Source organism: Prinia subflava, chromosome 9 (assembly GCF_021018805.1).
Source record: "Prinia subflava isolate CZ2003 ecotype Zambia chromosome 9, Cam_Psub_1.2, whole genome shotgun sequence".
Lineage (NCBI taxonomy): Eukaryota > Metazoa > Chordata > Aves > Passeriformes > Cisticolidae > Prinia > Prinia subflava.
Genome location: NC_086255.1, coordinates 11,631,332 through 11,653,674, shown reverse-complemented (window position 1 = coordinate 11,653,674; position 22,343 = coordinate 11,631,332). Strand labels below are relative to the sequence as shown.

The 22,343-nt window shown below is 42.7% G+C and overlaps 2 protein-coding genes across 4 annotated transcripts in view; one reads left to right on the top strand and one right to left on the bottom strand.

The window, feature by feature from the left end:
• Nucleotides 1-15,052, top strand: part of SLK (STE20 like kinase) — a 48,988-nt gene extending 33,936 nt beyond the window's left edge. For 2 of the 3 annotated variants that reach the window (XM_063405367.1, XM_063405366.1), the window contains exons 13-19: nucleotides 1,779-1,871; nucleotides 4,916-5,045; nucleotides 5,286-5,410; nucleotides 6,343-6,531; nucleotides 7,681-7,806; nucleotides 9,330-9,443; nucleotides 9,975-15,052. In XM_063405367.1, coding sequence (XP_063261437.1) covers nucleotides 1,779-1,871; nucleotides 4,916-5,045; nucleotides 5,286-5,410; nucleotides 6,343-6,531; nucleotides 7,681-7,806; nucleotides 9,330-9,443; nucleotides 9,975-10,121 — 924 coding nt within the window. In that variant the 3' untranslated portion in view covers nucleotides 10,122-15,052. The remainder of the gene's footprint in view (nucleotides 1-1,778; nucleotides 1,872-4,915; nucleotides 5,046-5,285; nucleotides 5,411-6,342; nucleotides 6,532-7,680; nucleotides 7,807-9,329; nucleotides 9,444-9,974) is intronic. The other variant, XM_063405368.1, reaches the window with a different exon arrangement.
• Nucleotides 15,053-15,275: 223 nt separating this feature from the next.
• COL17A1 (collagen type XVII alpha 1 chain) overlaps nucleotides 15,276-22,343 on the bottom strand; it is a 38,882-nt gene continuing 31,814 nt past the window's right edge. Inside the window, exons 46-57 of the mRNA XM_063405371.1 lie at nucleotides 21,822-21,935; nucleotides 21,410-21,547; nucleotides 20,743-20,826; nucleotides 19,939-20,067; nucleotides 19,589-19,678; nucleotides 18,951-19,064; nucleotides 18,546-18,698; nucleotides 17,399-17,785; nucleotides 17,072-17,212; nucleotides 16,433-16,495; nucleotides 16,135-16,206; nucleotides 15,276-15,965 (exon numbers count right to left, since the gene is read on the bottom strand). Coding sequence (XP_063261441.1) covers nucleotides 15,916-15,965; nucleotides 16,135-16,206; nucleotides 16,433-16,495; nucleotides 17,072-17,212; nucleotides 17,399-17,785; nucleotides 18,546-18,698; nucleotides 18,951-19,064; nucleotides 19,589-19,678; nucleotides 19,939-20,067; nucleotides 20,743-20,826; nucleotides 21,410-21,547; nucleotides 21,822-21,935 — 1,535 coding nt within the window. The 3' untranslated portion in view covers nucleotides 15,276-15,915. The remainder of the gene's footprint in view (nucleotides 15,966-16,134; nucleotides 16,207-16,432; nucleotides 16,496-17,071; nucleotides 17,213-17,398; nucleotides 17,786-18,545; nucleotides 18,699-18,950; nucleotides 19,065-19,588; nucleotides 19,679-19,938; nucleotides 20,068-20,742; nucleotides 20,827-21,409; nucleotides 21,548-21,821; nucleotides 21,936-22,343) is intronic.

Here is a 22,343-nt window from a genome sequence, read left to right as displayed (position 1 = left end):
TCAAGTTAGAAGATTTTATTTTTCACAGAATGTTTCATAAAATATTTTCTCTTAAGTACTAAAACAAGAAAAAGTATTTTCCTAAAGATTATGAAAAATATTTGAGATTTCTACTTTAAAAAACCTTAGCTATAATTACTTAGTAAATACTTAACAAATTAGAATTTTGAAGACAATAATTTCAGATATGTTTCATTTTTGTTAATCTGTTAGATTTTTCTTATTGAATGTGTGCTGTAATTGTTTAGAACTTCTTTATATGGAGTGACAGCGGTAATATGGATTTGGGTTGTTAGCTCAAAAAGGAGAGCCAGGAGAGAGAAGTCTGGATAACCTAAAATCTTTTACAGTTAATTTCATAAATGTCATACAGTTAAGGCAAAAAGACTGACACTGACCACTGGTGCAATTAATTTACTTGCACTGGATTAAGAAAAGGTGATATCTTTCCATATGGATTTTGCATCTTAAAGGCTTTTTTATTCCATTTTTGGTTCAACTGCATAGTGCCCATTTGTATATAAATGGCTCTAGTGTTTGCTCTAATAGTCACTAGACTCAGATTTCTTTAGAAAGCTGAACTGTCAATGCTTTTGTGTAGAATGATCCTGTAGCACAAACCCTGTAGCATTGAAAAATAAGTTGTATTCAGTTTGAACTGTATGCTCATATGTAAATAACAATTTTTCTTCTTTTGCGGTACCTCTTGCATTTTGAGTCTGTCTCTGTTCACTGGTGATTGGGTCCTACGTGGGAAACTGGGATAATTTTACATATTGCTCTGAGCTAAAAGCAATTCTTTCATGGACACAGGAATAGCATGTGGTGATTTGGACTCTATTTTCTTGTGATGCTTTACTATTAAACAAACAGGCATTTGTCTCTGGGTGCATAGTTTGTGTTTAAAGCTTAAGAAGGCGATGTACAGTTTGAAGGAAAATGCAGCTGCTGCTCTAAACTATCCATGTTATGTTAGTGTACAATGCTACATTTTTGTAATTCTGAAAAGAACCCGTCATCAGCAAATTAACAGATTAATAGTCAGTTGATTTAGCCAGGTTATATTTAGAATCTTTTTGCTAATCTTGTTTAATTCACCGTGTACTGAAACACGTTCCATCCCAGCATACGTGTCATGAGAAGTTTCTTGCAAACACTCTTATTTATTGGTGGGTTTTGCTTCAAATTCTTCAGAACCAAACACTTACAACCAAATAATGTTTTGTTTGCTTGTATGATTATTTTGAAGTCATAAGCTGTGTAGATGTCATTTATGGTCAGAGACACTAATAATGGCATCTTACAAATTCAGGTTAGAGACAGTGTCAGAAATAGCTGGTTTTGAGGGGAACTTATTTCAAGCTTCCAACCATTTTTCACAGCTTTATGTGAGGTAACATACTCTGTAGTCCCTTTGCCATAGTGATTTAAGAAAATACCACTTTTGCAGGTGGTGGTTTTCTTCACTATTGGCTCTCCTGGCAGCTGCATGGAAGCACAAGTGAGGCACTGCCATTTCTGAGGGCACTGGGCAGCATTTGCATGCAAAAAGTGCTGGCACATCCCTCCTCTCTGCACTGCTGGCATGCATAAAGCACCTATTGTTCTTTCTCTTTTCATCAAGCTCTTTCACTAAACTAACATCCCTGCCACCGAAGTAATGCATGCTTCCCACTACCACTAGTGCTTGACCTGCATGTCCCTATGTTCACAGTAGTGCTTGCTGTGGAGACAAAGTGTTCTTTTTGCCACCTTCTGCATGCTTATATACACTGTAGGTTTTATGTGAAGTGGAGAAAGCACCAAAAGAGCTGAGAAAAGAGCTCATGAAACGCAAGAAAGAGGAGCTTGCACAAAGCCAGCATGCTCAGGTAACAACGGCAGCTTCAAGCTACTAAAATACAAAAGGCAGCAATATTCACACAGCTTGATGATTTCACTTCTTGTTGTTGTTGAGTGAATATGGAACTTAACTCAAACTAACCCTACAAACTGCTCTTTCTTCAAGTACTCCATGTCACATCTTAGACTTAACTGGGTAGAAATGTAGGAGCAGCGGTTGCCAGGTTTGTACTATCAAGTGTAGGATTTTGTGTGCTCTACTGAAAAAGAATGGTATTCCCTACAGCAAGTTTCTTTACAGTGCTTTTATGAGTGGTAAGTACTCCATGGGTCCTTCAGATTTTAAAGGTTATAGTCAGGAGGAAGTTTTGAACCACACAAGTGCAGAGGAGGAAGATGTGTCTAATATATAAGCACGAGACATCTTGTTTATAGAAGCAGAACAGATTAGGCAAAATGTTATTTAAATGTCAAAGTGTAGGTGTATGGAAACTTTACAAAACATCTGTGATTTCATATCTTCAGACCTGCTGCTTTTCTATAACTCAGCTAGAAAGACGACTGGTATTTTAGAAAAATAATTTGCTTTGTGATGGTCAGAGCTTGTACAGAGTGAGTTTGAACCACAGCAGAGCAGGTTTGGATTGAGTAATTTAAAGATTAAATGTTTATGTGAGTGACCTAGTAGAAAATAATAGCGACTTTATTCGATTATGTGTTTAATTTAAGAAGGGATTTCCCAGGATAGAAGGTGATTTGAGTTGCAACACTTTCCCCATACCAAAGATACCTGTCTCTAAACTATTTAGGGAAACAAAAATCTAATTTTTCATAGTGTTTGTAGTGACATGGTTAATTTCTTTTGCTGGTTTCAGTTTGTTGAAGAGAGGTGAAAAGATTTTAAATGTGAAATTTCCTTACTTGGAATGATAAGTACTGTACAAGGTGCAGCTGTTTAGTTTTAGACTATCTAGAACTTCCATCAGCATAGATGTGTGATTAGCCTTTACATTTCAAATGTTTGTTACTAAGGTACAGCAGATGTTGTTTCTTCCTGTTTTTAAGAATTGAAATACATTTTACTATATTATGACACAGAACTACATTGTGTCCCACAGGGTGTTGCTCAGGTTATGATTCAGTCTTTTCAGTTGTCTTCATGTACACTTTTCAACGCACAAATGCAGGATGTAAGTCTTAAAATGCAACACAGTGAAAGTCTATATTCCTAATTTTTCAGATACGTGTTTTCTCTTCTCCTTCTGCTCATATGTGCTGATCAATGTCACTACTGTCTCCAAACTGGTTAGAACCAATTTAGGTAATTGTGAACCACCAATAGTCAAAAGATCCAAAAGACTGTACTCAGTTGGAGCAAGACACTCAGGCTGCACACATGCAACATGATATTTGTTCAGCACATGTGAGAAACTTTGTGTGACTTGTATGCTGTGTGTGCAGTGAAACCATGTATTTTTAAGATGTTTGAGTTTATTTTAAGATATTTATTGGGCATAACCAAGTGGTACTTTGAAAAAGGTTGACTGCCTTGCACTGTCTGCCTTTTAACCAACCAACACATCCTTTAGTAAAGTTGGTGACATTTATTTTATGTGATACTTGGGTAAATGTGAGAAGTGGAAAGGCCAGCGTGTTTCCTGAGATTGTCTAGTTTATCCTACAGCACTAGCAGGTGTAAAACTTCATAATAGTTACTCTGTAGAGAGAGCAGCAATGATATTTAAATGATTAAATGTGTAAAGCTCAAGCATAATCACTTTTTGACCATGGCTACACTAGAACAGCTTTCCCCCACTCCCTCCAAATCAAAAATCTCCCAGCAAATTAAACACTGTGTTAATTATGTGTCTGCACCCTCAGAATATTAAACTTGTACTCTTTTTATCCTTTCCAGGTATAAAGGGAAAACCCAGTATTTTTGTCACTCCATAAATTCTGCTAGGTGTGTCTGACTTAATTTACAGACATCACCTTCCAGTTCTCTTTGTACCCTCAGGTCTGTCATTGTCAGCATAATTCACCTCTGGGTTTATGTTACCTGTCTCAGCGTAACTCTGCTGCCCACTAAGAGACGTGAAAGCCTCATCTATTAATAACTTTTTGTGAAGGTGCAAACCAGGATCCTTCTGGTCATAATAAAAAGTACTTCTAGTGAACATTTAAATCCATTTGTTATGGACTTGAGCAGCCCACCTTGGCTATGACAAGACCCTGCCATTGTCTTTTTTTTTGACCTTGATATTGTGCTAGAAGCATCTGATTCAATTTCTTGTTCTTAAGGCGGGTGTGAGAGTGTGTGTCTGTGTGTGTGTGCATGCTTGCATGTCCATGGCTGTGGTTTTTAATAGTTGCAAAGAAGAAAGGCAGCAGAAGGTCTTGGGGCATGGGAGGGGGACTCAGTGCTGCCTGCTTTTCATGAGGGGATGTAGCAGTGGTGCCCCTGGGTAATGGGCAGATGCAGGTGATGGATCCCTTGGTGAGGAGCCAGCCCAGCTCGGCTGTGAGCGGGTTAGGGCCCTGCAGAGCCATGGGGTGTCTGCACAGTGGTCCTGCACAACTCCCAGCCTCAACAGCCCTGCCCTGAGGACAAGATAAACCACACAGATCTGAAACCCAGCTGTGGAAATAAATAGACTTTAACTAATCACCCAAAGCAGAATAACCACGCATAACTTTATTTTCTTACACACATGAATAATTAACCCTTTTTAGAATGAGATCAACTTTAGATTGAGTATTGTCTTTGCTAGCTCTGAACCTGCAACTTATTCTGAGGAGAGACAAGAGGTGGAATGAGTTGCATATAGCTGGCTACATTGCTACCTTTGGTCTTATTTCTGAAGGTATTCTTTAAACATGAATGTGCATTTACCTACTCTGTACATACAAAAGAGAAAAGATGGATAATTTGAGAGCCAAGGCACGCTAGCTCAAACTTTCATAGGTGTATTTGTTTTTGTATATAGCTGATGCTGAGAGAACTGGGAGTTTCACTAACATGTCATGTGGTTAGAAGAACCCAATTTAACTCACTTCCATTGGTTCTTACCAGGAGCAGGAGTTTGTGCAGAAACAGCAACAAGAGCTGGATGCATCTCTGAAGAAAATAATTCAGCAGCAGAAGACAGAACTGGCCACTATTGAACGAGATTGCCTCAACAACAAACAGCAGCTCATGAGAGGTATCCAGCACCAGACTCTCTCTTTGAAACAGGCACTGGTGTTTCAGTAAAACAATGTTCTTTCTTCACTTCATGAAGTCAAAAATCTTCATGACTAATCTAGAACTGTAATAAAAACATTTGCTATGAAACAGAATTGTTTTTAAAATGTACTTGTAGGCCACTTCTGAACATACAGCAGGGGTTGGGAAGTATGGGATGGGATTGCAATCCCTGAACCAACCTTCCTCTTTTTCCCAGCTCGTGAAGCTGCCTTCTGGGAGCTGGAGGAGCGGCACCTGCAGGAGAAACACCAGCTCCTCAAGCAGCAGCTCAAGGATCAGTACTTCATGCAGAGGCACCAGCTGCTTAAGAGGCATGAAAAAGTTAGTGTTGACTTTGACACTCTCTCTTGTGTACTATAATACCATTATTTTAATCAAGTAGTGTTAGGATCTCTCCTGATGCTGCTTGTTTGCACAGGCGAGACTCAGATAAGTACTTCGAAGCTGTTATGTGTTCTGTTGAAATTAAAAAAAATCTTATTTTACTTAAATACCTTAGTAGTATATAGAAGTATAAGTAATGATATTTTCCCTTTTGATTCTTCTAAAAAAAACCACCAGCCAACCACAACATCAATCTTTTACTATAAAATATACCAAATTCTGCTTATCCACCAAAACCAATTTTGATTTGTGTTTAAACAAATCTGTTCAGAAGTGAATAATTGTGGAATTAAATGAGCAGAATGAACTGCATTAGCTTCTGGGCAAGTAGCTGACAACTGTCTCTCTAGCTAAATCCTTATTTTCCACAAGGCATTTTGGTTTTTGTAGAATATACGAAAGCAAATAGTTCAATTTCTGAAAATGTAAACCGGTAGGGAGGTGTTTGAGGATCTCTTGGTGATCAGAGCATGAGCAGCTTCCACTGAAAGCTTGTTCTGTCAACTCTGGTCTATCCCATGTGGGCTGTTGCTTTTGCAGCAAACTGCCCCTCCACAGCTGTTGCCCAGAAGTTCAGTTACACAAAAAGGAGCTTCTCCTTTTCAATAACAGGCTTTGTAAAAGGCAGTGCAGGAGTTGATTAAGCACTGGTAAAATATGTGTGTTTACATTTATTGGAGAATTTTCTTCAGGTTGGGCAAGATGCAGAGCTCTGTGAAAGAAGCCCCTCCTCCCCACTGTTACTCCTGAGGCTGGGAGGTTTCTGCTGAGAGGCACTGACACACGCAGGGGACTTACTGATGAAAAGAGATGCACACTGTAAAACATCCCAGTTACTGTGTAACATTTTCACGTGGTTAATATTTCAGGAAACAGAACAAATGCAGAGATATAATCAACGCCTTATAGAGGAGTTAAAAAACAAGCAAACTCAGGAAAGAGCCAGACTGCCTAAAATCCAGCGAAGTGAAGCAAAGACTCGGATGGCCATGTTTAAGAAAAGTTTAAGAATCAATTCATTTGCCTCTCCAGACCAAGATCGTGAAAAAATTAAGCAGGTAATTAATAAATTATTATTTAACAGTTTTAACAGTGCTGAATGTGATGTAAGTGTGAGGATGGACTAGAGTGCACTCTCACGAGTTCTCAGATGGTACCAAACTGGGTTGATGCACTGGATGGGGTCAGAGGAGATCATCCTTCCCTTGCTGCTCTGGTGAGACTTCTGAAGTGCTGGGTGCAGTCCTGGGCTTCCCAGTACAAGTCAGACATGGATTTATTGAGTTGTGCAAAGGGCCTTGAAGATGGCTGAGAGATTCAAGTGTCTTGTTACATGAGGAGCCACCTGGAGTAGCTGGGATGCTTCAGCCTGCAGGAGAATAGGCCCAGGAGGGTCTTCTCCATGTGTGTAAACCCAACAGAGGGAGCAAAAAAGGTGGAGCCAGACTCTTCCCAGTGGTGCCCAGTGACAGGGTGAGAGGCAGCAGCCACAACTGAAATATAGAAAGTCCAGCTTCAACGTCAGAAAACATTTTTTGTGTGAAGATGGTCAAACACTGGACCAGGCTGTCCAGAGAGCTTGTAGAGATGTTCAGAACCCAACAGGACACAGGCCTGTGCAGCCTTCTGGTGACTCTGCTTTGAGTAGGGAGGTTGATCTTTGCAGGTCCCTTCCAACCTCAACTGTTCTGTGATTCTGTGAAACATTTTTAAAGGTGCTTGATTTTTGTGAGCTTTTGAACTGAAGCTGTAGGTATTCACTCATTTTTTAAAAGGGAATGCTGTGCAGAGGTTGAGAGGTTTGCTTTCTAATGATGCACCACAGTCGCAAATCATGGTTTCATGTGGTGAGCACTGGAAAGGTGAAAAATGTGGAAAATGCGGTCTCCTGTAGCTGTTCAACACCAGCATTAACTAATGCTTGCAGCTGCACTGCTGTCACAGCTTCAGAGGGACGCAATTTCAGGAGTCTGGAAGTGAAAGGTGCTACGTTTTAAGGAAAAATCAGGGTGTAGACAGAGAAATGGCATTAAAACTGTAGGACACTTCCTTTGTAAGAATTCTAAAAAGTAGAGAAAATTGTTGCTTAAATCTTCTAGAACCGTTCTTCTCAGTATGTGTTCATTCTATTTGATGCACTTCTTTAACTCATACAAACTGTTTTATTCAGAGGCACAATATAAATAATCTCTTCCTTTTAATTTTAGTTTGCTATTCAAGAAGAAAAGAGGCAGAAGAATGAGAGATTGGCACAGCATCAGAAACATGAAAACCAAATGCGGGACCTTCAGTTGCAGTGTGAAGCAAACATCAGGGAACTGCATCAGTTACAGGTTAAAAATAGATGATATTAAATGACCATTCACTGGGAATACTTAGGTTAATACCAGATACAGGCAGAGCAGAAACACCTTTTCCTTAATTTTTACTGTATAGAGTTTTTTCAACTTTGTTTTCAAAGGCAGTACACTGGTTTGCCAGATTCATATGTTCCTATTAGTTAATGAGGAATCATTTTAAATGCAAGAAGAGCATAAAACAGAAGCAGATGATCGATTCTGGAATATCTGTCAAGTTCCCAGGGCTATTATCTGTAGGCAGTATTTCCTTTTAACCTTATTTTGCTGGAATGTCATTAATCAGAACAGAGGTAAGCAGCAGCAGGCATTGCCCACGAGAAGTTTGCAGCAATACAGGAATGAGGAGGTTTTTACCAAGTGCTGCCACTTGCGTGTGAGCTTGTGGAAGGTACTTGAAGGAATTCTCTTCTTGTGATAAGGAGCTCTGATTTGTCTCTTGTGGTATGCATTTTGTAAAAGTTTCTGCTGGATACCAGAGGCCAGATCTCCTTTTCTGTTAAATCAGCTTTCCCAGTTTCAGGGACACAAGGCAGTTTTAAAGCATTAAATGATCACCTGCTGATAACCTTTGCTTAGAGAAATCGTGCAATGAGCAATGAAGCTCATTCTGCTCTATTCACTTTCTTACATCCTGCAAAAACAGGCCCTGGCTGTGCCACTAATATGCCCCAGTAAATCCCCAAGTACCGTGGGAGCCTTGTGAGAGTTTCAGCTCCAGTAAAACTGAGCAGATTAGGGCTGCTTTGAGCTTTACAAGGAGAACTGGCCCCTTGCTGCACTCAGGTCTAGCCAAGTGCTTGTTGTTTGTGTTGCTGTGGTTCTGTACTCTGCATCAGACCCGTTTGGTACTGGAACCCTAGAAACACAACCATTGCCAACTGCTCTTTAAAAGCACAGAGACTTGAAGCCAAATAACTGATTTTTTTTCTTGTCATGCTTCAAAAGTCATCTGAAAGTGAGGCAGATGCCCAGGTACCTTACTGAGAGAAATGTGAGGCTGAGGTGCAGTTTGAGCCCTTTCACAATTCTGAAGCTGCTTCTGCAACCACATTTGTCTCCTCTCGAAACTCCGTTTATTTGTGTCAGCTCTTTGCACCAAGAGTTGAAATATTTCCAAAAAACAGCTTCTTTTTTAATGTAATTGGTTTTAATAAATTATACAGACTGTCTTTAAAAAGCAGAGCAGAAATGCTGCCTGACCTTGAGAAGCATCATTAGGCAGTGAAACACAGTTTTGAATAACACCCTCAGCAGCTGCCTTAATGATGCTCAGCAGTGTATTTGGATTTATGAGTGTTTCTTATCTCAGTTGGCTCTGATGGAAAGATCAGCTTTTGAAAACGCAGCCTCGTAACATACTTTGGTCTTGTAATTATTCACGTCACTATTTACATGGAATAAGCTAATTAGAAAGAATTAGGGCAACATATGTCACTGTACAAATGTTGAGTTTCCTAATCTGAATTAGTTTTACATAAGGATTATCTTGTTTTAAGAATGAAAAATGCCATCTACTGGTTGAGCATGAGACTCAGAAGCTAAAAGAGCTGGATGAAGAGCACAGCCAAGAACTGAAGGAATGGAGAGAGAAATTGAGACCGAGAAAAAAGGTAAATGGTAGCAGTTCACAAATCAGGAAATTACCAAGGGTTTGATGTAAAAAACAAAGACAGTACAAAAGTGTTGCAGAGGAGGGGAGTCGAGCTGCTGTACAAAGCTGTTGCAGTTCACTGTCTAATAAAAAATTGCATAAACTGAGCAAAGGGCAGGTGCACCAAAACAGGCTGGGTGTTAGCAGCCTCTTTGCAGGGCTCCTACACGCAGCACGTGTGCAGGTTTGCATGGAAAACTTAGCTAGATGTAAATCTGGGGTTAGGATTTATTTCAGAAGCCAGTAGGTTACTACAAAAATTGAGTGACATGTAGCAGACATACAGCTCATGGTAGAGTGTAGCAGTGTGGCAGGATGGTGAAATGCTGGTTCCCACAGTGGAGGTTGGTCTTGGGGGATTATTTATTTTAAAAGGGAATGTACTGGAGTTTCACACAGTTCAGAGACAGATCAGACAAAATGTCTCCACAATAATGGGTTTCTTGTACTTTGCCTTGTTAATCCTGTGACAATCTGATTTTGGTTTTAGATGCTGGAAGAAGAATTTGCCAGAAAACTGCAGGAACAGGAAGTTTTCTTTAAAATGACTGGAGAATCCGAATGCCTTAATCCTTCAACACAAAGCCGGATTTCCAAATTCTACCCAATCCCCAGCCTCCACTCCACTGGCTCATAACTCTGGGAACTTCTGTAGGGATTTTTGTGTTTGGAATTCTCCCTCCTTACGGTCTAACCTGACTTACCTGCGGCGTATGAACATCGGGGACCTCACTTGTCTTGTTTTCAGTGGAGACAATCAGTGTCAGGAGTGGTTTCTTTGCTCCCCTGAACAGAAGAAACGAACCAAGTGTTGGTGTACAATGGTATTGTTACGTCCTTCAGATGTTTCAAGACTCAGTGGGCTTTTTATCCCAGTCTCTAAAAGTACATTACCTACGTTTTTGACTTTAAGCCTGAAATATTAATTATGCTCTTTCTCATCACAAAAAAATGGTTTTTCATCTGAACATTTAAACAGTGTAATATTAGTTCAGCTACTGTGTTTTTAAGCATCAGATTTCTCCATGAGAGAATTCCACAATTGAAACTGCCATGAGAGGTTTAAAATTTCATAATGTGAGCAGTGTCTTCATGGCGAGGACTGAAACTAATTACCGAGAACATGCCAGTAATCAGAAAAACAAACCCTTATGTTTAAACACAATTGGCAAAAGCAAAAGCCTTTGCAGCTTCTTCCAAAAGAAACCTCTGGCATAAATTAAACTGAGCTGATCTCCATGACATGTTTTGTCCATTAGTTCCATAATGAAATGGGGTGCTAGTTTAATTAATACAGTGCCTGAAACACTTAGATATGCTGATCCTGGCAACAGGATAAGGTTTTGTCATTTAAAAACACAAAACTCCTTAGCGTTGTTATTACTGTACAAAACAAGATTTCTTGCTGCTACTGCCATTTTTGTTGTAAATCCTCACCCTAAAATATTTTGCACTAAAATATGTAAAGGTGAAAGAAATGCTAACTTTAAAATGCACAGTTAATTATTTTCTTTAGCTATTACATACAGGTGGTTAGTTCTACAAATTGAAAAACTGTAGAATGTATTTTTTAGAACGCAGTGTGCGAAATGCACGTGGTTTCTCTAACTGTACCTGGAATGGGTAGAGCCATTGTTCTGTTCTTACCAAAGCCTGTTCATTTGAACTCCATCACAGAAGTGGAGGTGGATGGTCATATTTATAAATAACCATGGCTAATTTCACTAGAAGTGTCAGATTCCTTTTTTTTTTCTTTTTTGTCATTTTATTGTAAGGAAAGATTTAAGTTAAATATATAGACAAACTCCTTTATGAATCTGGGTGTTTTGTTTTTGTGTTGGCACCTACTAACCTAGACAGGTTTTTTTTTTTCAGGTTTCTAGATGTACCATAAGTTATCTGCCAGACTGATCTGAACTGTGTCTCCTATAGCAGGGTAGGGAAATACAGCTGTATTAGGTCACGTTTGCTGCACTCCTTTTGGTGGGTAGAGGTTGAGTCATATCAAGACAGTGTTATAAGCTGTACTTGGGTATATTTGAGCTCCATTTGTAAAATAGTATTTGCTTTCTGTCTTTTGAGGCCTGACTTTCTCTTCTCTCTGTGGGCATCAACTGCACCTGTTTTGTTTTGCTTGCTTGCTTTGACTGTGCAACTGGTGCCCATTCCATGGCATTCATTTCCTGGGAACAGTGTTGCTGCATGGCAGTGAACTCAGAAATTAACATAGGACTTTAATTAGCTGTGGTTGAAACCTTGGATGCTGAAATCCTTGGACACTGAACCGATACCTTGTCAACGAAGACACTTAATTTACAGCACAGTAAAAAGAAAATTGGAAAATGCATGTTTTAATTTAAATTTTGTAACCTTTTGATAGCATAATTACTTTAATAGCTAGCCCTAATTTCTGGCATTTTATTATTTTAAATGTGTATTGTGTACTGTTGTAAATTCACACACCATATCTCTAAAATGGTCTCTGTTGCTAAATGCGAAGTTTTTTGAATTGTTTGTTTAGTAGGGAGAACAAAGTCTTTGAAGACCTTTTGCTTTTTAAGCTCCACCTTCCTAAATTGACTGTTACTAAGATAGCATTAAATAATCTTCATCTCTATTTAAAAGAATTTGTTTGCAATTTCATATGAAGTAGGCTCAGTGCTTTACTTGGGGAGTAGGCAGGACAGGCAGATTTCTTCTTCTGCATTATGTCTACGTTCATCCCTATTAAATCCTCGCAGGGAAATGTTAATCTTCTCCTTATGTTTTTGGTAGTTTAAGTGATACATTGCTAATATGTATTGGCATTCTGTTTACTTCTGTCTGAATCTCTTACATCTTTTATTTGAAGATCCTTTTCACACAGGCCCTGCAATCTGATCTCATTGTAAATTGCACAAATAACTGTAACTGAGCTCTGGGATGAAGGGAGGGATCGGATGTGGCAGTGGAAGCCTTGCTCAGGTCTCCAGGAGTGCTGCACTTGCAGCCTTGTGAACTGGGCTAAGAATTGATACCAAGCAGGAAAATATGTTTTCTGACTGATAACAAGAACTAGCATGGGTACTTACACATCTAGACTGATCAAATTGGGTTTAAGTGCTGCAGAATATGAGAGAGATGTTAAAGTATTTCATCGGTGTCAGAAAATTCAATTCAAATTCATTTATTCTCACATAGGCCTAAAAGATGTTTCTGAGATGTGAAATCCAATCTTGGTACTATCTCATGTCACCTCCCCAATGAATGTTAGCAGCTCCATCTCCAGGGTGGGGAGGTGTGTTTTCTGCAGCCAAAACAATGTACGTACTTACAAATTCTTACTGTTTGGCAGATCTCATTGTCCCCACACCCTCTTCCAAAGCTGACCACAAATCAGTATTTGCTCACCATTGTGTTTTACTACATTGTAAATTCTGTCCGCAGGAAAATGAGCAAAGGCAATAAATCCCTGGATTGCAGTGCTGTGTGTGGATTGTCCTCCTGTGTTTACAACTGTTCCTCATGGAAAACAGGCCTGCAGGGCCTCAGCCTCACACCATGTGCTCCCTGAGCTCTGAAGGTGCATTTTGGCACTGCTTGGGACAGCTGGGGAGAAGTGGGGCTAAAGGTCTTTGGGTGCCCTTGCTGCCCCTGTTTTGTGATTCTAGCAGAGGAGGGCTTGCCAACCCAGGGAAAAATGGGCTGTGGCAGCCCTTGATCTTCTGAAGTTCCAGGGGAACTTTGCTGCTTCTTTTATGATGAAGAAATTCTCCAGCATTTGATCCTTTCTGATTCCCATAAAACAAATTCTCCTTCTCCAAGCGCTCTGCTGTCTCCAGTCTATACATGAGAACTATAATACAGCATGTAAAGACACGATACTGAAGTTGTTATGATGAATTATGTAGGTCCTGATTTGTAAACACCTTCTGAAGGAAAACCTTTATTTGAATTGGCACCTGAATTTAAATTCCCTGGTGGCAGGGCTGCACTGTCCTGAGCATCAGCATTCACTCAGTGATTTTTCATATCACATTAAAAACTGATGTTCAGTCAGAGCTGTATCCTTTTTTCCAAGTTATCTTTTAAGCTAATGTTCTTTTAAAATTGCATTCATGGGTACTCAATATCGAATCAATCACACAGTTAAAGAAATCACTATTCTGTTCCAGAGGACTTTAAGATAACTCCATTCTAGTGAATTCTTTTCCTTAAAAATTGGAAATACAGCACCTTAATTAAGACAGAGTTAAGCAAAGCAGCAATGAAACTGCTTTTGTCACACCATGCCTTTTGTGACAGCAGTATCACACAGGAAGTTTAAGTTGATTCTCCAACTGAAATAGTATCTGGCTTGCAAGCATTTCAAGCTTGCTTTGGTATAGGAAAGAGTCAAATAAGATGTTTTAAATTCAGACACTTGAGTCCACTTTTAGGCAGCCCAATTTTCAGAGCTGTTGTGCAGGTGCAGCTCCCAGGACCTCAGAAATACATCGTTGCTGAAAACTGAAATGTACAAATAAGCTCAGAGACAGTTGTTTCCACTGATCTACTGCTCCTTGGTTCATCTGCTGCAGGGAAGAGGGGCAAATTTGAAGACAGTGACTCTCTGGTGGTTGGAGGAAAGGACAGGGGGCAGTTTAGGACTATCTCTCTGTCGATAAGTTTATCATAGCATTTACACTCTGGTCATTTTATATCAAAATCTGTACTTCTGGATCTCTGAAACTTCTTTGTATTGATGTGTCCATGCAAATTTCCCATTCCCAGACTATTTCTGCCATCTTCACAGCAGCTGAAGTAAGATTAGAGAGAATTAACCTTCCTTGATCACAGGCAAGCCAAGGCTGGGATGCCCATCATTTCTCAGTCTTGTGAAAGATCAGAACAGATAAGGGAAGGAGAAGACAAATGAAATTATGGTATTTCTTTTACAGAACTTTTACTTGTTCTGCATCCCCTTTCTCCAGCTCAGTCCTCGTGCTTTGTTTCTGTAGCTCCTTTGCACATCTGATGTTTGGGCACAAAGCTGCTCAAGCCCATCCCATGAGAAAGGGCTCATGTGCTTCCCCCGTACTGAAAGCAAAGGGAGTGGCTGAGTCCAGGGCTACCCTGATTTAACAAAGTCTTCCACGTTTACAATTAGGTGGTGAAACCTCTTTGGTAATGAGAATCAGTCCTAAAATGGTGGAAAGAACAGAAACTAGGAAGGGACACTGAGTGGCATCTAATGTTGAACTGTCATCCCATTTTCTGTCAGGAAGCAAAGCAGAGCAGGGGCATCCTGTGACAAAACACGCGCCTGAGGCACTGCTGCCTCGTGTTCTCCCAGCAGTTTGTTGAATGTTTTGTGTTAACTGCAAACCAAGTTATTTTTGCCTTACAGAAAGCAACCAAAAATCATGAGATGGATGAATAATTGGCTAAGAGTCTCTGTACAGCTCGTGGAAGTGAACTTGCAGTAGCAGCCATACAACATTTTTGGGGGTTCTTTTGTCTTGTTTTTCAAAGTAATTTGATTTCATGGCTTTCTGTAGAATATTGTAATAATTCTGCTGTAAATACAATAAAATCACAGTTTGCTGAGATTGCCTCAGTTTTGTTGATGGAAAACTTGCATGAAATACAAGTGATTTGTACAAGTGTTTGAGTGAATGGGATGATTTATAATGTTTAAAATAACTGAGTATAAACCTATTTAATGTTGTGGCATTGCATTTACCATTGTACTTCAGACCCATCTCAGGAGCCTCACCCTGCCCCACAACAACCTGCAAGCACAGAACAGCCATCCTGAATAGTGCGGGGATGGGGTTAAAACACATTTTAATCGGGCTGTTTACATTAAAGATTATTTTTCGCCACTGTTTAAAAATACAGAAAAAAAAACAAAAATATTTTTAAAAGATAAACACATTACATTTAAAAGTGCTTTGGTTTGGCCCCTGGGTGTGTCCCATCTCACTGTGCTGCTATAAACGGGCTCCACTTGGATTTGGCAGAACTTGTGGAGGGGGAATCCCAGGGCCTTGCAAGCCCAATGTTTCTCACAGGGCCTTGTGGGCTGCATCAGATCCGTGACAAACCATGCATTTGGTGGGGATAGGATTGTTTTCTCTTTTCTGCATAGTTGGGTACTTGTTAAAAAACCCAGGTTTTTACATACCTGGGAGTAGTACAAGAAGCCTGGACTAGGTGAGACAGGAAGCCCTCATCAGCCCAAGGGCATTAGCCTGGGAGACTAGGGGCATGAAGCCAAACACCAGTAACAGGAGCAAACACCCACACTAGGGCCATGCTGGACACACACAAGAGACATTCAGATCTGAACTATCAACTCTAAGGGGTCAGCTGAGCAATGAGGATGTTTTAGCATTAAGGCAGTGAAGACTCAGGCTCTATAGGCTGCTGGGAATGCTGCCCTGTGCAGAACTGGGCTACCTCTTTCCTTAAACACCAACACTTCTTCTTTTTCTTCTGCCAACATACAGTTGTTCACCTGGGGACCAGAAAAATCAAAAGGAGGCTTAGTTGAAAAGACCATGTAAAAAGACAAAAGATCCAAAGCAAAAAACTGGGGCTGTGTTTTCCAGCTATTCCCAAGGGTGGGCTGGTGCCACTCCCTGACAGTCCAGCCCTGCTCTCCTGGGGGTGCCATGTGTTCCTACCTTTCTCTCCCTTCTCTCCTTTGGGTCCCCTCTGTCCTTGTCGTCCTGGTGGGCCCATCGGCCCAGGGTCACCTGAAGGAATGAGAAGATGAAGTTTGCCCTTGAGCACAAGTGACCCACAGACAGGGACAGGCCAGGGGAAGGGACACCAAGTCAGGACAATGTTTTGGCTGAGATCCTGCAGGTGCCACCTTCACTGTGTGAGGGTGTGACCTTGAGCAATGCTGTGACCTCTGTGGTCACAGTGCTGCTTCCTGGGCACCACAAGGCTGAAGAGGGTAAGGATGGCAAGCCTTACCTTTGGGTCCACGATAACCCCTCTCCCCCTTTTCACCGGGTGGCCCCTGGATGGCACCATGTGCTGGAGAGGAAAAGGAAGGAGAGTGAATGCGTGGAAGAAACCACTGCCTACTCAGAGAAGCTGTGATTCACACTGGAAGGACATTTCTGTCTTGGATAGATGGGATTAGACTGACAGCAAGGTTTTTAAAGAGGGTTTTGGTCCCAATGAAGTCCCAAGGACAGGCTGTGATGTCATTTCACCAGCACTGCTCTGCAGTCAGGGTGTCCTGGCGGTCACTAGGGCTAGAGCTGGCCCATGCTCTAGGGTGAGGAGTCTGAGAACAGAGTGAGCAGCTGGCTCATGTTTCTGTATGTGTACCAGCTAAGCCCTGTTAAAATGGGCCACAGACCTTATAAGCACAGAGGCCTTCGGGGTTTGGGATGATTTCCCACAAATAATGGGAAAAACTGATGTCCTTCCTAATGATAAGCTGCACCTCCCCAGCAAGGGAGGAAGGAGATGAAAAGACCATCCACCTTCAACTCTGCACCTGGACTTTTTCATCTGCAAAGGTGAGAAGATCAGTAGGTCTGTGAGAGGCTGGAGAGATCTAACATGCATGAGCCAGAAATGCCAAGTCAAAACAACACTCACTTCTAAAGAAGTCCATGAGGTCTGCAGTGACATTGCCATAGGCTGCAAAGACCTTGCTGATGCCAGGGGGACCAGGAGGGCCTGGGGGACCTGCAGGTCCCTGTGCAGTGTAAGACATCAGATCCTGGAGAATACCTCGGCCTGTGGAATTAAAGATGTTATTTGAAATGAGCTCTGGGAGAACTGTGGCTGCATGCTGAGGCAGAAGGTATAAGGGAGAGCTGTAGGCAGCAGCAAGGACAGGGAAGTGGACAGTGATCAGGCACAGGAGGTTTGGAGTTGTAGGCTGGGATAGGGAGGGTCAGGATGAGCAGGCTCTGCACTCACTCTGCAGGCTCTCTGACACACGGAGTGCCAGCTCGTTGTAATCCAGGGAACCGGTGAAGGAGCTGCTGTAGGAACTGCTGGACCCTGCTGATCTGTGTGATTCCTCTGTCAGCAGCCCATCAGTGCCCATGGAGGCATCGTAAGCGCCATCGCTGCCCGCCGAGGCGTGGTAGGAGGACATGCTGCTCCTGGAGCTGCCATACGAGCTGCCTGCGCCCAGGGAGCCCCCGTGGGAGCCCTCAGCACCAAGGGATCCTCCATGCAAGTGCTCAGAACCTCGTAACCCTTGGTATGACGAAGACCCAGACACAAAGCCACTCTCTCCTTTGGGTCCTGGTGGTCCCTGTGGCCCAGGGGGTCCTGATAAGTAGCTTCGAACTTCATCACCTGCAAAATACAAGGGGGGAACTTCAGGGACACTGGGCTTGACAGAAGTCCTGTGCTACCACCTGAATAAAGACTGGAGAGTGAACTTCTGTCCCACGAACCATCAGGGTGACCCTCATCCAGTGCCATGTTTCAGGCAGCAGGCACATGTCAGTCTTGAATTCTACAGATAGAAAGACACCCTCCTTCCCATCTCTCACAATTTTGTGTGCCCAATCTTGGGAATATGCCCAATGATTTTGCAAAAGGGTGCACTTCTCAGGCCAATTTCAGCACCTCTGCCAAAAGAACCATTCTGCGATCAGTTTGCCAAAACTGAGATGTTTTTGAAAGCCTGCCCTGGATGACTCACCAGGATGAGCTCAGACCATTACTTCACAGCTAGCTCAGTGCCACCTTCCAACCCCTCCATTCTCCATGGCTCTGTGGGCAGGTGTTTGCCAAAGAAAATGCTTTTCCCATGGTAAAACTCTGCTGGTGACCTTACTAGGGACCTATGTTCAGCACAGGCCAATCGTAACCACCCAGTGCTTGTCCCTGCTGTCTCACAACACAGACTTTGGTTGCAGTTGGACTGAGAGGAGAAAAGCCTACAGGGTGCAGCACACTCCTGTAGACCTGGCTGTAGAGGGAAGGGGTTGCTGTAGCCCCAGTTCAGGGAAGGCTCCTACAGAATGTCAGCTGTAGCAGAGCCAGTCACCTATACAAAGTAAAGCATGTCTTGGGATGTGTGCAGGAAGGGTGGATGGTGTTCCCTTACTCTTCAGGTACTGGATCAGCTCACTCCTGAACTCGTCGCTGTTGGTGATGTCAGCATAGGACAGCAGGCCGGTTCCAGAGAAACCTGGTGGTCCTGGAGGGCCAGGAGGGCCAGGTGGGCCCTGGACTCCAGAAAGGGAAGAGTATCCAACACCTTGAGAGAGAGAATTGTTTTCCATCAGTGGAAGGATAAAGAAATTTCACGTGTCTGGGAGTCTTAAAGTTTAAAGGTTCCAACCCCAACTTCCATCCCTTTATAGACAACACTGACAAAATTGTTTTCCTTACAATGACTTTGTTCCCAATAGGCAGTCACATCCCTGCTAAGCTAAACCTCAGCCTCAGTCCCCCACAGCACCTACAAACAGAATCACCCTGCAAGCTCTGAGAAACACAAGTGCTTTACTTTGAAGGTAGGCAGAGAAGTCCTCCAGAGAGGTGCCTGGTGATCCAGGGATGCCTGGAGGTCCTGGGGGGCCTGCAGGACCGGGGGGCCCAACAATACCACTGAATTCAGAGTCTGTAAGGCACAAAGGAAGAAAAGAAGTCACCCAAACAACCACAACTCTAATGAATGTTCCTTGACAATACAGGTTATGCCAGATACACCCAAGAAGAAGGGGTTTTATTCTCTCTAGCACCTTTTGGTACAGCCTTCTTGGTGCACCTCACTTCCCTGCATATAGATGTCATATTGGACCAGGTGATTCCAAAGAAAGTCCCTATTTTTAAAATATACTCTTAAAGAGGCACAAGAAATGATGCCTTTATGCTACAGAGTTTGGATACAACAAAGGGCTCCTTCATGCCCAACTCCAAGACAGCCCCACTGCTGTTGCTCCTCACAGGAGCATGGTGATCCAGCTGCAGCCCCCTGTGGGGTGTGCAGATGCCAGCAGAGGCCTGCAGTGCAGCTAAGGACAAAGGACCATCAGAGGCTCATTTGTAATGATAGGCAAAAAGGGAAATTCTGTGACTAAGGCTGTAAAAAAGATCCTGGGGCACGTAGAGCCCCCTAACAGGAGAGGGAAGAAGTTGGCTTACTTCGCAGGTACGCTGTCAGGTCACTGTAAGATATACCAGGTGACCCCGGAGGCCCAGGTGGTCCAGGCAGTCCAATGCTCATCCCAGAACCTGCAAAAGATGGCCAAGATGAAATTTTGTTCCTAAGCTCAATTTTTAACACAGAAAGGATTCATTACTAGTCTGTGGATGGTATCTTAGCTACAGGTTATCTTTGTTCTCTTCCAAGTCCCTCACAGTCCCTGTGAGGAGGTCTCTGTACAGAGGGATTCACACAATTAGCACTGGAATAGTTTCTGCTGACTGACAGCATGAGCTTTGTGCTGAACTGCCAAAGGAACAGAGGGAAACACACATTATAAAACCATTACTTGACAAGTAGCTGATAAATCTCCTGGTCAGCTCATCATAATCCAGTGACAGAGCCATTCCATCTCCCCCTGGCCCAGGAGGTCCCGGTGGGCCCCGAGGTCCAATGAGGTACTGGCGAATTTCTTCCCCTAGAAATGAAAAAAGCATCTTTTAAGGCTGTCCAGCTGCTGCACAGACACCAAGTGTGAGGAGTTCCCAGCCCGTGAGCTGAGGCCTCACCATCAAGGAAACCACCAAAACCTATGGATGCAAAGCTCCTTTCCTCCCTCTTTTCAGAGTGAATTGTCCTGTGTATGGTGCCAGAAACATTTGTCACAAGGCTGGGAACCTCCTATAACAAGGGTGTGAGGAGGATGAGAATTTGGATTGCTTAAGGGACCCCTCAGTGGTCTGTTTATTTCAGGACATCCTGGACAACTTCTTAGGTAAAGGGAATGAAAAGCAGCTCAGCTGGGAAAAACCATGCTGGGTTTGGTGGCATTTTGGAGCCATTTGGAACACAGTGCTGGCTAGCATCATCAATACCTTCAGGGACAGCCAAATGATATCCTGGAGATATACCTGTCAGCCCACAGTAACAGCGTGTATAGAAAAGAATACAGAGTTGGGGACCCCCCTCACCTTAAAATAACAACATAGCAAGGCCATGGGGGGAACACTGAGTGAGGGAGCGGGAAAGTAAACACTCTGAAGCAGCTGCAGGTAACTGCAGTTGCAGACTGGAGACTGGAAGGGAAAGGCAGATATCCAGGATGATGGGATGCTTTACCCTCAATCTCATGTATCCCTTGAGGGTCACTTACTCTGCAGCAGGTCCAGAAGCTCTTGGTACAAAATAGATGTGGTGGATACTGAGCTAGAAAATGACTCATAGCGACCTGAAGAGCCTATGGGAATGAAGAGGTTTTACATGAGCCAGTATGAGACAGAAGGTGAGGAGGGGTCAGGAAGGAACAAAGGAAAGATGGATTAATTAACTGGTAGAATGGGATTCTCATGCCCTCAGCTATGAAACAGTTGCTATCTCACACATCCTGGTCATCACACACAGCTGTATGCTCTGTGCATTTCTGGTTGAGATTCCAGGCTACTTCCAAAAGCTCTGGGAATTTCATCTACTTTAGGAGGGTCCCAAGCACATGAGACAACCCCAAATTCTTGAGACCATATATACTAAATAAAGCCACCTCTATTTGGGTCTTTGGGGTGTCAAAGAGTCTAACAGAAAATGTCCAATATGAGACTTTTTAAACAGCAGCAACTGCTAGCTAATCTAACCACTAAAAAAAGACAAGGTTCAGAGGACACCTCAGCTGTGTGGAGTCCTGGGCCTGGACTGCTGAAGATGAATAACCTGGTTGGAGTGCTGCTATTTAAAGACTTCTTTCTCCTCTGGTTCTCACCTCCTAGGTGCTGCACAAGCTCAGCTGAGCCCTTGACCAGCACAGTGTTTACCAACATGGTGCTTACTTGTCATATAGCTCATGACACGGGTAGCCAGCTCTGCATAATCCAAGGTCACCCCATCCGCAGTGGTGATAAGTCCAGGTGGGCCTGGAGGGCCTGGTGGGCCTTGGGCACCGGTCAAATAATGTCTGATGTTGTCACCTAAGCAGAAAGCCCAAGATATGCCCACATTACTAAGAGGGAAGACTGACCATATGCACAATTACCAGATCCTCTTCCTCTGACAAAGAACAGGACAACAAAAGAACTGTTCTACAGAGGCCACAGTGGACAATAGCACTTCACAGTATCCAGCAGAAATAAGCCCAGAGTAGCAGGGCTGTTGTTTCTAAAAGAAGAGGGACAAGGCCCTAGGGAGCAAAAAAGAGATAGGCATGAAACTGCTGATCCACAGCAAAAATCTCATTATACTCACTCTTCAGGTAGTCAGTGACATACTGCTGAATCTCTTGAGATGAACCTCCACTTGGGCCAGGAGGACCAGGTGGGCCAGGAGGTCCGGGGGGTCCCTGTATTTGTCTGGATCCACCTACAGAAAGCATTGTAAGGAGAAGGAGCATTTTTGGCATAGCTGCATTAGACCAAGTGATAGCAAAGTGTACATGCATTAAACCCTTCCCACAGGCCTGGAAAAACCTTTGGAAATTGAATATGGAGGGACTCTCCCTGCATCTTTAAACACAGTCTGAGCATGGGCTATTTGGCAGTATAATGTCTTCAATTAATTCAGCATCTTATAATTCAGCCTGTGCAGGGCTGAGTCCAGAGACATTCCTGGCTTTGTACAGGCAGACCTGATGGGTTTGTGCACTAGAGTGCAGTGCTGTGCAGAATATAGATGGAGATCATAGAGCTCAAGCTCATTAGTTTAACATCACTGCCCTGCTGCTCCCAATCCCAGTCAGTCTGGGCAGCACCAGTTCAAGAACTTGTCTGC